Source organism: Uloborus diversus, chromosome 2 (genome assembly GCF_026930045.1).
Source record: "Uloborus diversus isolate 005 chromosome 2, Udiv.v.3.1, whole genome shotgun sequence".
NCBI lineage: Eukaryota > Metazoa > Arthropoda > Arachnida > Araneae > Uloboridae > Uloborus > Uloborus diversus.
In genome coordinates this window covers 20,167,322-20,182,780 of record NC_072732.1, presented here as the reverse complement: position 1 = coordinate 20,182,780, position 15,459 = coordinate 20,167,322, and the positions used below count along the sequence as shown (strand labels likewise).

Below are 15,459 nucleotides of genomic sequence, written 5' to 3'. Positions count from 1 at the left end.
CAAAGTAAAATTTGGCTATGCCCCCCTGTCGGGCAAGTTTGCCACCCTGTCGGGGATTTCCTAGCGCCACCACTGTCTGTTGGTAATAAGAGGGAAAATGACTTAGATGGATGGGGAGGGAGGATGCTAATAGGGGAAAAAAATCTTTCTTTTTATATCAAAGTGGGGAAGGAAGTTTACATTTGCTATTGAAAAATGCAAAATAAAAGTTTTTCCTCGCTCCATGTCTTTTTTTTTTTTTTTTTTTTTTTTTGCTCATTATATCAATATTAACTTCGGTGACAAAGTAGTTCTTATGACTGATGGAAACAACCGCATTGTAATAATAATAAGAAGAAAAACTAAATTTATGAAAGAAACGAATGAAAGAAAAGAAAACATTATCTGATGAAAATAAGTTAGTTAATTGTTACAAATTTACTAAAAATTCACTGTGATTACGCTTGTATAACATTTTTCTGATAACAACTTTAAGAGTTTTTTTTTTTTTTTTTTTTTAAATATAATACAATTTCCACTTGAATTGGGATGCTACAACATAGTATCTGGAACTTTCATCGACTGGTTTTACTACAGCGCCGTGGAAATTTTTCAGAAAATTATCAATAGATTTTGCAAGAGAAAAACACGATTAAAATAATTTTGAGAAACTTTGTATTGCTCCAAATTATTCTTCTTATTGCATTCTTCTCAATTTCGAGTCTTTTACTTTCTAAATTTTTCGGTGATGATTTTTTGTCAGGCTATTGGTCAACTGATTTGACGGAGACGTTTTAAACAGCGATATCTTGAGCTTTTACCATAGCACTCCATACTACAGCACGACTGAGAGACAATTTACATTGAAGACAAAAATTAACCAACGACTTTTTGCTAACCTTAATTTGTTATGGACAAACTCTTCAACTAATCTTTCGAATTATTCTGAAACTGTAGTGAATCCTTGCTTGGAACATGGTCACTGTCACGAAAACTCGATAATTTCTGAATTGTTTGTTGGCAGCACTGAGACTCCTACAAAAAGGCATTTCGGTATTGAATCGTGGCTATTCGAATGTTCGTTTGCCGTCGATGTTGAGTTTCGAAATGTACCATCGTTTTACACATATTTTAGTGTACATATGAGGCAGTGAGAAGCAAAGGGATGTAAGTGGCAAAATTAAAAATTTGTAGACAACCAGTACACCTCTCCTCTGTCTTGGGGAAAGAGATGGTACTAGTAGCTCTGGTAGTTGCTGCTATACAGCGTGATTTAGAAAAAAAATTCAATGAAAGCCTACCTAGGATGTTATCTTTAAACGCGTTTTACTCAAAACTTGAAAATGTCCACTTACATCACTTTGCTTCTCATTGCCTATGTTCCAGTTTCAAATTAAAGTTCTAGCAAGTTTAAAATGTTGAAATTTTGTTCTTTCGAATTGAATAGAAATTTGCTCTCCCAAATAACCAAGCTATTTCGTTGGTGAATAAAACAGTCATACAAATCAACCTTATCGAAATAGGACGCAGTGCTTTTATTTATTTATTTATTTATTGAGCAATCACGATTGCTTATTGCTTTCATTTGACTGTTTTTGACGTTCCTTTGATTTTTCCCACCGCTACCCTCTGCACCATCACCGTAGACAGGCGGGCTCCTCACGATGCTGCACCTATAGCGAAAGCCGTCTCCAGGTTGCATCCATGTCCTACACACACGCGCATACATACACAACTACACACACACACAAACACATACACACATACACATATACACACATACACCTACACACACAAACACATACACACTCAAACACATACACACACAAACACACACGCATACATACACACAACTACCCACACATTCCTGCCTGCACAAAGACACAAACACATATGCTTACACTACACACACATACACATACCCCCCACACACACATACACATACCCCCCACACTTATGCCAGCACACAGACACAAACACACATACCCCGTACACACAAACACCCCCCCCCCCCCCCACACACACAAACACACATGCCTACATACACACACTCGTGATTGCGAAAAACATAATTTGAATTCAAGATGTCAAAATTCAAATTATTTTTTTTTTTATTTATTTATTTATGATTTACGACAATTGAAACTATTTTTTTCAGTTATTTTTTCGTTTATGATTTACAATAATCACCACTCTAATAAAGCATGACTCTTAGGCTTCCTTGAGGCTTTTGTCTAGTGGCTTTACGTGAAAAAAACTGGGAGTTTTATCTTTTCTTCTCTTTCATTTCTTAAGTTTTCTTTTTCTTTCATTGCAGCTATTAAATTAAAATGCTAGCAGGCACAGTTTTGAAAGTAAATGTCAAACTTAATCAAGACAAAATCAGTGATGACATACATTCGATAAAGTTGCGAAACAAGAAGTTTTCTTCTTGGTCCACTGCAACCTTCTGGATCGTTTCTGCCTAACTCAAATTTCTTTAAATCACAATCTGAAGTCGGACTTTCTATCACATTGTTGTTAGTTTTCTTGCAAGATGGCAAATGACACAGCAGCTCTGAAGGTAAGTTATTATTTGAAGTTTTATTAAATTTAAAGCCGACGGGGAGAAAGGCTGATGTTTAGGGCAGACCCACCAATGAATGAATAGTTCCTTCTTTTTTTTTTCTTTTCATTTGTTTTCATGCATCTTTTTCTCAGATGAATACATTTCTAGAAAATAAACTACTATAAAATGTTTTGCTCTTCTACTACTTTTGGAGACGTTCACTCACTGGGTTGATGCATTTTTTTTTTCCCTTCATTTCAATCCTTCAAAAACCTTAATGCAAAACCGCAAAAGTTCTTCCAAATTTTTACAAAATAATTAAATCTACTAATTGAAATGTTTATACTTGTCGAGTGCTGCTAATTTTTAATGATTTATGAATTTTTGAAAATGAAACTGCGCTTAAGTTCATTCACTAACGCACGCCTTTTGTCAATAAGCTCACTTCTTTGCGATGAAAAAATAGGTTCCTTGTCACCTAGAAACACGTTTTTGCAGTTTCCTGAAAAATTGTGCCTTGTTCTCTCTTTTTTTTTTTTTTTTTTTTTTTTGTTTTTGTTGTTATTTAGAACGTTGTTCTTTTTGTTTTTCCCCTTTCACTTTTTGCACAAAGGTTTTCATTTATTTCTTGTTCATTCACTGATCGGTCTACCGAAAAGAAAGGAAAGGGGGGGGGGGGGGGGAGGGGAGACGCAACATTTTATGTGCACATAAAAAATTTACCCTGTGGTACACTTCCTGTTTTATATATATTCATTAATATTCTATAAAGTCGTGCTTTTGAAGCCAAATTTTTACTTCAATAGATGGATTTTGGTATTTTCGCATCGAAAAAGAAACATATATTTAAAATAACAGTAGGTATCTAATTAGTTAAATTGAAAACTGTTTTGTCAAAAACTGTTTATTATTTTTTGACTAGATTAGAAAGTCGCCCGTCAAGGTATGACGGGTGAAAATTGCTTTTGCATTTGAACGAAGCCATTGCCTGTTTGGTGACATTTTGTTAGTTGAAATTGTACCAGTAAAGCAGTTAAGTTACCGGATCGAATTCAGCCTTGTCACAATAAACAATTGGTAATGTTTAACGTGCTTTCCCTGCATGTTAAACATTACCAAAACCATGTTATCAAATTATCATGCCGTGGCGCGGATTTCATTGTTGAAACACGCGGGTTACTCGATCATCGGCTATTATTTTTCAGGGATAATACCGAAAATACCTTTATTCTACCTCATCAAATACCGGTATTACGAAATTGCAAAGTAGCCCTAAAAACCGGCATTCAGTATACCGGTATTGCAATCACTACTAGTAAGAGATTGTGTATTCTATGTATGAGTTGGGATATGCTGAAAGCAGGTCGTCATTCTAAAATTTTTCCAGGAGAGGAGTTATGGGCGTAACGACATACATACTCAATCTCAATAGCTAAATTTAAAACAACAAAACAACACTCCAGCAGAAAAAGTAGTTCACCTTTTAAAAGTCAGAGGGTCAATTGCTCTGTTCTGGCTCTCTGAATGAGGGGTCGTTTGAAGGCCAGATAGAGCTTCACAGTCACCCAATTAGTCAAACCTAACATGAAATACACCGCCAGCTCAGTCAATTCCAGATGAGGACTGCAATTTGGGCTTATTAGCACTCATCAGCCCGGCATAGGAGTGACTGAGCTGGAGGTGAAAAACCTCTAAAGGAAGCCAAGAGTGCCAAACAAACTGGTAGCTTATACAGAAGTAGCACTGACCAGACTTACTGAAAAAATGTAACTTACTGAATAAATCTAACAGGTTCTAGGTTCAACTAAAGCACAAACTTCCCTTAAAACTTGAACAAACCCCTCACTTGACAACTTCCTTTGAATAAACTCCTTTGCAAGTAAAATCTGTTTCTGAAAAAAAAAAAAAAAAAAAAGTGCAAATAGATCTACAGCAGTATTGCTTCCCAACCGGTGACCTGATTCTTATTAAGGGAAATTTCTACGCGAAATGAACAAATCAGCTGTGGCCTGTCACAGATTTCAATGAAACTTATTATTTAAATAACTCATGCATATCTGTGAGTGAATGCAGACCATGAAAATAAAACTGACTGCTTCTTTAATGATTGGCAATAGAAGTTGGTGTTTACTGTTAGCCTAAATTTTCAAAGGACATAGTTGCCGGTTTCTGTCTCAATAACTCCGTAAGTTTCGAACACGAATTTTAAAAATATATCTTGTTATATTCTTTAGAAAAAAACTCACTTGGAAAAGGTCAAAGTGTAATTTGATCAGAAATTTTATTTGATCTGAGTTTTTAACAAATATCGAAAACTTCTCTATTTACTTCAGATTTCGAACTATTCTGTCTGCAAACGCTCCCCGATGGGAGGTCACGAAAAGTCACTGCGACCTACCAAAAACATTCTTTTAAAGCAAATTTTACTGACGATTCGGCAAATCTCTGAAGAAACTTTGCAAGATTGAGATTTTTTCCCCTTTTTTAAAGTTTTTTAAAAATTGTTTTTAATGATGTTTTTCTTCGTCCGCCATTAATTGTGGTTGAACGATGTCATCAGAGCGCATGCGCCATCGTTTCACCCTTGTGTTTAGGAGGTCCGTCTTCACATTATTAGCGTCATTCACCTTGTACACAATTCCTAGCCTACATTGCACCCTGAGGCACCATGTTTTAACTCCCAGGGAGCCAAATAGCATTCCAGAGGCACCCATAGTTTTGACAGTGTTGAATATTCGAAGAAATCCACCTATTTATTTGGACGATCCTGCTGCAACCTTTTAAAAAGACATAAAACGACCCCTTTGATGAAATGAACTTAACTATTTTTGTGATGACGCTTCGGCCCAGCAAGAAAATCGCACACTCTAACCAACATTTGCCACCATGAATCTAGTCTTGAATTAAAAGCATTGTGCAAGACCCGGCCTTTCAATTTTTTTCGGAGGTGAGGTACAGGGGCAAAGGGTGTAAATGTAAATTTTCCAAAACAAAACAGCAAAAACACCTCCACTTACACATAAAAACGTTTATTTTTCGGAGATACCCCAGACCCGTCAAAATGACGGGCCTGGCAGTGTGACTTTTTTACTTCCTTTTACATAGTTAAGGAAGTATCGTATTCACAAAAAGAATTTCGCTCAAAAATTGGCCTTAACTTCCATTTTGCTCACCCCCAAATGAATGTTGAATTTTTTTTTCAACCCGAACACATGTGAATACATGCGTAAGAACGTCTAGACGCCCGGAATATCCATTTCTGACAATTACAACGAGTTCTCTCGTGACGTCCTTGTGTACGTATATATGTGCGTATGTGTGTATGTGCGATGTAATTCTCATAAAAAACGGGATGCCGTAGAAAGTTGAAATTTGCTACGTAGACTCCTAGTGGGGTCTAATTGTGCACCTCCCCTTTTAGTTGCATTCGGATGTTTGTTTTAACTATAAGTCGTTAATTAAATATAAGGCTTCATAAATGCCATTTAGCATTAAGACATATACCAGAGATCTAAGAGAAGATTCCGTAAATTCTTATCTCTAAATAATAAAATTATCCAATAAAGTAAGTAAAGAAACAAACAAATCTAAAAAGTGTTGAAAATGTGATCAGATAAAACTATGTACTTTCGAAATGTTCTTGTTTATCTGATGCCTTTGAACTGTCCTATGCAACTGCTTAATTTCATCAATATTCAGCTGAAGATGATTCACTGTTGTACGCGTAACTGTTTTCTTGGCATGAGCAATTTCCTGTTAGGAGCATTTAGTATCAAAAACAGCTCAAGTTATGTTTCAAAATTTTAAAGGAGAAACGGAAAGGGGGAGGGGGAATTCATGCTCTGCCCACCTTATTTTCTATTCCTATTCTTATTCAGAGTCACAACTGACTACAATGTATTTATGTCGAGGACTGCATACTAAGGGCCTTGCCTCCATTATTTCATATACCGATAGATGGCAGCACCATCACCGGATCGAACAGTTAATGAGAATTTAGAACTAGTCCAGGAGCTAATAGCTACCTGGTGCTAGCACCCCCAGAGGTATCGTTTCACTTGAAGGACATTGAGACCACGAGCATATTTAACGTCGCCCAGTCCCCTTTAATGACGACGGTGGATCTTCGACCATCGAGGTTCGAACTCAACCTTATTTTCCCAACAGATTTTTTTTTTATTTGAATAACATGCGGTGTAAAACTTCTTCTTTTTCTTTTTTTTAATGAGCAGCATTATGTAATTATTTACATAAAATAATTTGGATTGCGCTGGTTTTAAGGAAAAACGACTTTATTTTAGCTTTATTTTTCAATACTCCATCCAAAGTCCAATAATATTCTTGTGATACTTCAATTTTATAATTTTATGCCATATATTGGCCCATAAAATAAAAAATGTGAGTTAATTGAGCGATTTATTCAGAGTCTGATTTACTAACAAGCCTATTGGGCCCGGCTTAGGAGCCCCTAAATCTGGGGATACCCAAAAATTACTAACCAATACTTTCAAGAACAAAAAACGGACTGTTTAATTATTTCAGCGATATTATGCAAAAAAAAACTGACTAATAACCGAAATTAATTTTATTAACGTTTTTAGGATGTGGCTCGTGTTAAATAGTTGCCATGCGTATGTGGTCTGAGTGAAATCAAGATTGACTACAACATGTTTTTACACCCAGGTACTGTAGCCATAGCATGTGTAATGAGAAAAGAATAATGAGATTGTAACTCTACAAGAGTTTCTTGCGCACTTCAAAAGTTGCACAATTCAAGGGCCTCTTGGCCGTTTAGTAAAAACACGAATAATTGGTTTTTGAAGCTAAAATACATTTATGACACCGCTTTTCAACCTCAGTGAGAGGGATCCGTTCCAATTTGCATTCTAATGCGGCGAAACGGTATCAGCCAAGAATAAGTAAGCAATAAAAATTCTGGAGCTGGTTTGCTACTAAAAATGCTCAAATTATTTTCTCATTTTTTGACAAACTTTATATTTTACTAGCAAAAATACCCGGCGTTGCCTGGGTCAGCAATAATTATCAGAAACAATCGTTACTTGCATTTGTTTGCTGTTTTAAGTGAAAGAACTTAAAAAACACACCTTTTTGACGTGACTTAAAATCTAGCTTCTTCCTTACTCATAAAACTAAAGTAGCAGTAAGTAAAACGAGTAAAATAGTATTCATTTAGAAACGAAAACATGAAATTTAAGCGTATACAAATTTGAAGAAATTCCGAAATATGAAATTAAATTTCTCATGTTTAAAAAGATTTATCAGTTAATACTTTTTTTTTTTTTTTACATTCAGTCTTACCTTCTCTGTATGTATATTGAAGAACGAACTGTTTTAAAAAAATGTAGCCGCTCGCCCGTGATCCCCTTAAACTTGCTTTAGTTATTTTGGAAAATTTTAATTATTGTGGGTTCTTGGTGCGATTTAAAATATTACCAAATTTGCGGGAATCGTTTTGGGATACCTTGGATAATGCTCCCCCTCCTTAATTTGAAAAACGGTATGTTACTAATTTTTGTTAAAGAGATATTGTCGCCATATGCTAAGATACTTTTTGTCACCATAAAATGGCGCTAAACAATTTCATCCGTAATGTTTACAAAATAAGTAGTAAAATTTGGCGATGGTTTGAATTTGTGCACAAAGTCACATTAATAGAAGTTTTTGTGCTGTTTATGGATTTGCCTAATTTAGTTGCTGGATTTTTTTACAGTAAAAAAAGTTTTTAAAGATTCTCTGATTGACGATATTTTGTTTGCATGGTGAAAGCCGACAAACATTATTACGTAGTCTTTGACTTCAAACACCGTGACAGTTGAAAAAATTGCCAAATGCATCCGCTACTGAAATCAACCTGCATAAATTTTGGCGAGGTTTCGATGGACACATAATTTTAATATGTGCACGTATTTTTTAATCGTCATATTGGGGCATTTATGCGAAAATTTGGACAAATTAGAATAAAAAAGGAACTATCAATCGGATTTTTATCGAACTGGTCTACAAACCTCCCCAGTACCAAAAAGAACAAACGGTGAAAGTTTCAGCCAAATCTGCCAGGTAGTTTCTGAGATCTTAGGGAACAAATTTACCAAAGTCCATTTTTATATATATAGATATATAGATATATAGATAGATAATAATAATTTTAACCTAAAATATTTATGACGGAAAAGTTGATCAGTATAAAATTCGGGGGTTCCCATCTCCTTAATTATTGAATACAAGAAATACACCGCCAGCTCAGTTATTGAAATAATTCATGGAAGAAGACAGGACACAATTAAAAAAAAACTTTCTATTTGTTTTTCTGCATTTTGATCGAATTTTTCAAACTGTTAAGTGCTTAGAACTTCAAGATAATTTTGAAGATACTGAATGTCGTAACTGATATTTTACGTATGTATGTTACACCACTAAGGTGGGCAACTTGGTAAAAAATCAGGCTTACAGGTCCGTCATTTATTGGAGCAGGGTGTCAATTGCTTCTATGCTTTAAAAAAATAATGTTTTTATGTATAAGTGAACGTGGTTTTTGCTATGTTCCCAAATTTGCATTGAGTATACACATTTGCCACACCTCACTGGAAAAATGCGACGGATCTGTTGGCTTTGAGAAATCAATGTATTACTTACTTCTTATGTATATATATATATATATATATATATATATATATATATATATATATATATATATATATATGTATATATATATATATATATATATATATATATATATATATATATATATATATGTATATATATATATATATATATATATATGTATATATATATATATATATATATGTATAATCGCTTGGAATTTTTCCCTTTTCTTTTTTTTTTCTTTCTCTTCTCTCTTCTTTTTCTCTTTTTTTTTTGAGACTAACTTTTCGGGGGGGGGGTTTTGTCCCCAAAACCCCCCCCCCTTAGCTACGCTCCTGATGTCCTCCTCGTGAAACGATACCTCTGAGGGTGCCAGACTAGAAAGTTATTCGGTTTCCTGGCCTGGTTCTAAATTCTCGAACTGTCCATAGATGGCACCACCATCTATTGTGCTGCCTTCTGAAGGCAAGACGCCTGGCACGCAGTCCTTCATAGTTTGAGGGCCAGAGGTTCCTTTGATAGTTGATAGTTTTAGGTAAATTACAGGCTTCAGACAGTTTAAGATGTACTGTAATTTCAGAAGAATAGAAAAGAAAGCTTCCCACAAACACAATCAAAAATTACTGTCATTCACTAAGCGTCAAAGCAAGTTATAAGTTTCGGCATTTATTTGTTTTACCTTTTTCATCCACCATTAGACTCCAATAAATTATGGTGGCAGCAGCGCCACCATAATTTATTGGAGTTACGATTAAGATTTAAGAAAAAGTTGAGCTTCCGAACGCCGGACTCTGGATCGAATGAAGCCATAGACCCTTCGACAACAGCAATTCAGCATTTTAAAAGTGGCAACATCTTCCCCTAGTTTGATATGCCATGGCGGTTATTAGTTGATTTTGTGTTTTGAAATGCGGATCTTGTTTATAATCGTAATTATAATGTCTATAAACTCTCATGCATCCTTATGTCGCTCTACACTTACGTAAATGACAAAGTTGTTATGGACGGCATCACCGGAACGAGTAGTAGTATTGACTCCCACGATCCGGATCAAGTTTTAACATACACAGTTCTCAAAGACTCAACTGGACTCGCGGAAGAAAATGCTTCTACAGGAGTGGAGACGAGGTAAATGAAGCTTTTATTTTATTTTTCTCATTGTTTTCTACCGATGCATGCTTTTTTGACCGCGGCTCTAAAAATTCTGTTGACATTCCTGTACGTCAACGTTAATAGCGATTTTTACGGCAATTTTTGTTGTTAAATATAAAGTTTTACCTCGTGCAGTTGTGGTATCATCCTTTCTTCCATTGCATGCTCTTTTACGTTTTGTACTGTGTCACATATAGGTCAAAAAGAGATAAATTTATTAATGTCACAGTATCTTTTAATGATATGAAGTTCAATCCTTTCTATTTGCAAGGATCTAAAACTATTTATACTATTCAGAGTTGGTCAGGTTTTTACTTTTGTATTTTTTTTTTTTTTTTGATACTGCATTCTCTTGTACCTTACGTATAGAATCGGCACACCCCATGTGTAATGGTGCACCCCTCTCAGATGTTACAGAGCGTTGCCCCTCCCCCATCCCCCAAGGATGAAAATCCCTCAATTATTAATGCTACAGTATGTGCCTTAATCCCTCACCCTTCATCCTCATGGGCACCCTTAAAATAAGCGTGATCAGAACCGTATTTACTTAACCGAATGTCTTATAAATCAAACTGCTATAAAACCTCAGGTTGTACGTCTGACATGTTAATTGTATTTGAAATGCTCTATCCCACTTTATTATCCTGCAGACAGCCATTGTAATATTAACTTAAGTTTGTTAGTGTCAGGTCTATTATTTAGAGGGATCAAGAAAGGGCAATTTCCCCTCTCACCTGGCTTTGAGAAATCTATTTACATAGATATGTGCATGTTCTTTGTTGTGTTTCACTATAATATACATTAGGTCTGTTTAGTAATAAAAACTGAATTCTGAGTGTTGTAGACACCTGGAGTAAGGTTTTTCTGTGACAAGGAAAAATCTTAGGCGCTATTTTTAATAAATAAAAGAATTCTTTGAAAAACCATTGAACAGTGGTTCTTGACCTTTTATTAAATGCAAACCCCTTCTAATGTGCCCTCGCAAATGATTTAAAACTGTTAGCCAGCAAATTGATTGAATTTTAAAAGCTGTAGTCAAAGATTAATTTTAACAAATATTAATGATGACAGAGTAATTTAAATAAAATGTGTGATTAAGTAAGACACTTAACAACAATGTACAGAATACTCGTTATCACAAATTCGCATGGACAATAAAGAACATTTCGAGACAACAAAGTCATTATCATAATAAAATAATATTCTAAAAATTAGTCACAATAGTTAAAAATAAGTCGCAACATGCAATGAAAGTTGAAAAAAAGTTTTTACATAACAAAAATTTTAATTTTTTAAATGAGCCAAATATAATAAAGAAAAAAGAATAAAAAAGAGCTCTCAAGTGAAGTAGCAAAATGTACTGATTTACCACAACTAAATTTATCAAAGATTTGGATTTCCAAATTACAGAATGGTTTCAAACGAGATTCAAGTGCCCTAGAACAAAAGAAGTTGGACAAAGGATTGCACCAATCCCTGTGTCTCTAAAGGGGTTTTCCGGTCATCTCCCCCTTTTTACAGAGGTGGAAATAGGGTCAAAAGGTCCAACGAAATGGCATGAGAATGGCGCAAAATGTATTAGGTTTTTTGAGCTTCTCAGGACTTGCATTTTCTGACAGCCCCAGGCTCTAGAAGGAAAATGACTAGAGATGAGACGGGCTCAGCCCGAGCCTGAAATGGGCTCAGGCTCTAGATCCGAAAATTGGTTTCGGGCTCGGGCTCAAGCACAGATATTCAATCGCCAATCTCCATACAAATTCAAAGCAAATAAACATTTTCCTACTGTGAGAAAATGAAAGGAACATTTAAATCAGTTCAATCAATGTCAAATTTACACCCCCCCCCCAAAAAAAAATAAATAAAAAATTAACGCTCATTTATAGTGTTTTTACTATTGCAATATGTCATACAGTAATGCATTTGAAGTGGAGCATTTTAGAAAATTTAAACTTCTCTCTGTTAATGAAGAACATTTGATGTAACATTTTTCAGTAACAGAGAGATCATGTTAGATTGTAGAAGGCTGTGTTTTTGATACAAGAAAGTTTCCTTCGGGCTCGGGGCGGGCTCAGATTTTGGACCCAAATAAAATCACTCGGGCTCGGTTACAAATTTTCGGGCTCAGTTGGGCCCGGGCTCTCAAAAATGAGCCCGAACTCATCTCTAAAAGTGACCCAGTATAAGCTTCTGCGAATCATTCCTAACCCCTGAGAGAAATAATGAAGGGTGTGAGAAATTTGCGGAAACATTCCTGGAGTTGCTTTGAGAGAATAAACTGGTTTTTCCTGGAAAATTACATTTGACTTCGAAAAATATTTGACCCAACAAAGTTTTAATTAAAGACTCTTCAACATAAGAATGAAAAATAACATTAGATAAATACGCAAAATCAAGGGGGAAAATAATTTATCATCATATCAAGGTTTTTGAGATATTGAAATTCGAGGTATTGAGAGTATACTGTATCAGACCTTTAATGTTAATCTATTGCCGACATTTCTTGCGGTTGGGGCAAAAGCTCCAAATTATTCTCAGTTTGGTGGCATTTTTTTCTCTTGCAAAAATTTAAAATCAGTTGACGTAATTTTGAGGATTAAAGAAAATTTTTTTTTCTGTCGAAATTTTGGAAGTTCATGTTGTCTGTTCCGAAGGAATGCTGCTTGTGCTTGTGTTTTAAAGATGCACCATGTAACACTTAAGATAAATAAGGCACTTATTTGGCAGGGTTAATTTTCTGTGGTAGAATTTTTTACGTAATTTTATGCATCAAGCAGGGTTTTTTTTTTTTCTCCTCCTGTGGAACTTTTGCAGAACTTCTTTTTTGCTAAATCAAAGTTTGCCAATTTTATGATTTTATTGCATTTAGCATGGTGCTGAATGCTTAGCACAGGACCTAGGTAGGTACCGCTTGTATAGTTATTTGGATGCAATTGTTCTTAAATTGCTTTTTATCCTTTCATCTTATTACTATCTAATAACCTTCTTCTTGTAATATTTTATGTGCTTTTGAATCAACGTACCTAAAAATAAGGGAACCATTTAAAATTTGCAAAAGATGAAGATATCCTTCAAAGACAAACAACTCAAAACAAAACAAAAAAATCCTTTGTAAGGGTTAAATTTTATTCGAGTCACTTAAATTTGCATTGAAACTTTGTTTACATTGTAAACTTTTATGGTGCAATAATACCCGAGTATAATAGTTTTCATATTTAAGTGTATTTCATGTCAAGTTAAAAAGAAACTAACCATACATAAGTGCATATCCATACATAGTTCCCCTCTTACTTTCCAACAGAAATAAAAAAAAGGTGTCCCGCATTTTTGTAAATGAACATTTTAAAATGAAGGAAACTAACATGTAATAAGCATATTTACAATCAGAAATAGTTATTTCTCATGCTTTTGTTCTCCTAGACCAAAATCTATATAAATAAAACAAAGAATATTATGTGTACTAGCTGCGTGCCCGGCGTTGCACGGGCTACTTAAAAAATTAAAGAGATGTCCAATTGATGTTTTTGTATTACTCTGACATTAGTTTCTATAGCACTAAGGAGTAAATAAATACGCGTAATGCAAGATTTGCAAAACACCATTAGAGCATATTTTTGGCAAAAATCTCTTTAACGTTAATCATAGTTATCAATAATGAGCATTTTCAATTAGCACAAAAGATGAAAATATATGCATTATCAACTATAATCTGTTCTCATGTTAAAATGAATTACATCTGATAGACTATATCTGAAATATTTATGTTTACAATCAGCTTTTTACATAAAATGACATACACTTTTTGGTTGATTACGTGAAACTAAGGCACCAAGACTAAATAAATACCAATAAGCATTAATTTAATACCTAGTCATCAGATTCCAAATTAGCTTTAGTTAAAATCCTTAAAAACATTTTTTTTTGTTCAACTCTATTTCAATTAAAGAAATCCAAACAATCTTAATTTAACATGTTCTTTTAACGATACAAACTATTTCAAAAATAGAAACAGGAAGGAAAAAAAGAGCTATTACAATTCGAAAACTCACCCATGTGACGGGAAAAGGTCCATCAAAATAAACATAATTAGTCACACATCCTAAATGTACCAAAATATGAGGCCAGTGAATGATAAGCTTACACTACAATCAATAAACATAGCTAAAGAAACAACTTTCCTATGCTGAAAAGAGTTAAGAACGTTGAATGTAAAAATTAAAAAAAAAAGACAGACGATAAAATAAAGGCTATGTCCGAATAGTGCAACCAATTTTAAACTAATTTAAAATGAAATTCGAGATGGAAACGTTGTTTTAAGATTTGGACAGCAGCCAAAAAATCTCTTTCAAAAGAATTACTAGAATTTTTTATGCTCATCCATATGCAAAATGGCAACAGGAAAGAAATAAAAATTCCTGAATAACGTTATGTTAGTTAACGTTTTAATTAATATCTCCGCTAATTAAAGTCGCACACTTACGAGATTGGTCCTATTGTTTTCTTAGGAAAATTTCGAATTGATCGGTATCTCGTTTGACTCTTGATTCGCAGCGGTTCTCGAGAAGATCGATCTTCAGACAGACGGACGCGAACAGATTTTAATATTATAGTGTATGTATATATGTGTGTATGTTCCTTATACAAATTCACAGTATGCGTTGGATCTCGACTAAATTTGGCAGGAAGGATGTACCTGAGAAAGAACGTAGGGTGGTTTTCAAACACCAAAAAATGACCGAAATGTTCGAATTAGAGACGTACCGAGTAGCACTTTGGCCGAGTAGCCGAGTACCGAGTACTCGGCCTTTTACTACTCGGCCGAGTACCGAGTTACCGAGTAACTCGGCCTTTCACTACTCGGCCGAGTTTCCCAGTACTAATTATGTTGAAAGAAGGACCACCGACACACACCGATGAATTTTGAACTTATTGAAATGGTAGTATAGACCTCCTTGTCCATATAATAGTATTTAAACTAAATTCCTGTTGAAATTTAACTACAAAATTTTGCAAAAATAATATTTTTTAAACTAAAAATGAATAAATAAAAAGTATGACTTATCAAGTTGGAATTAAAACAAATTATACAAATTTATTCATTATAGGTCTAGTTCGCTAAACATAAATAATTTTTAAAAGCAAAAAAACAAATGTGCAGG

At 34.5% G+C, this 15,459-nt stretch overlaps 1 protein-coding gene across 2 annotated transcripts in view; it reads left to right on the top strand.

The window, feature by feature from the left end:
* Positions 1 to 2,466: 2,466 nt before the first annotated feature.
* Positions 2,467 to 15,459, top strand: part of LOC129216894 (homogentisate 1,2-dioxygenase-like) — a 72,534-nt gene continuing 59,541 nt past the window's right edge. Inside the window, exon 1 of one of the 2 annotated variants that reach the window (XM_054851111.1) lies at positions 2,467 to 2,542. In XM_054851111.1, the coding sequence (XP_054707086.1) occupies positions 2,516 to 2,542 (27 nt within the window). In that variant the 5' untranslated portion in view covers positions 2,467 to 2,515. Of the gene's footprint in view, positions 2,543 to 10,028; positions 10,280 to 15,459 lie in introns of those variants that run through there. The other variant, XM_054851110.1, reaches the window with a different exon arrangement.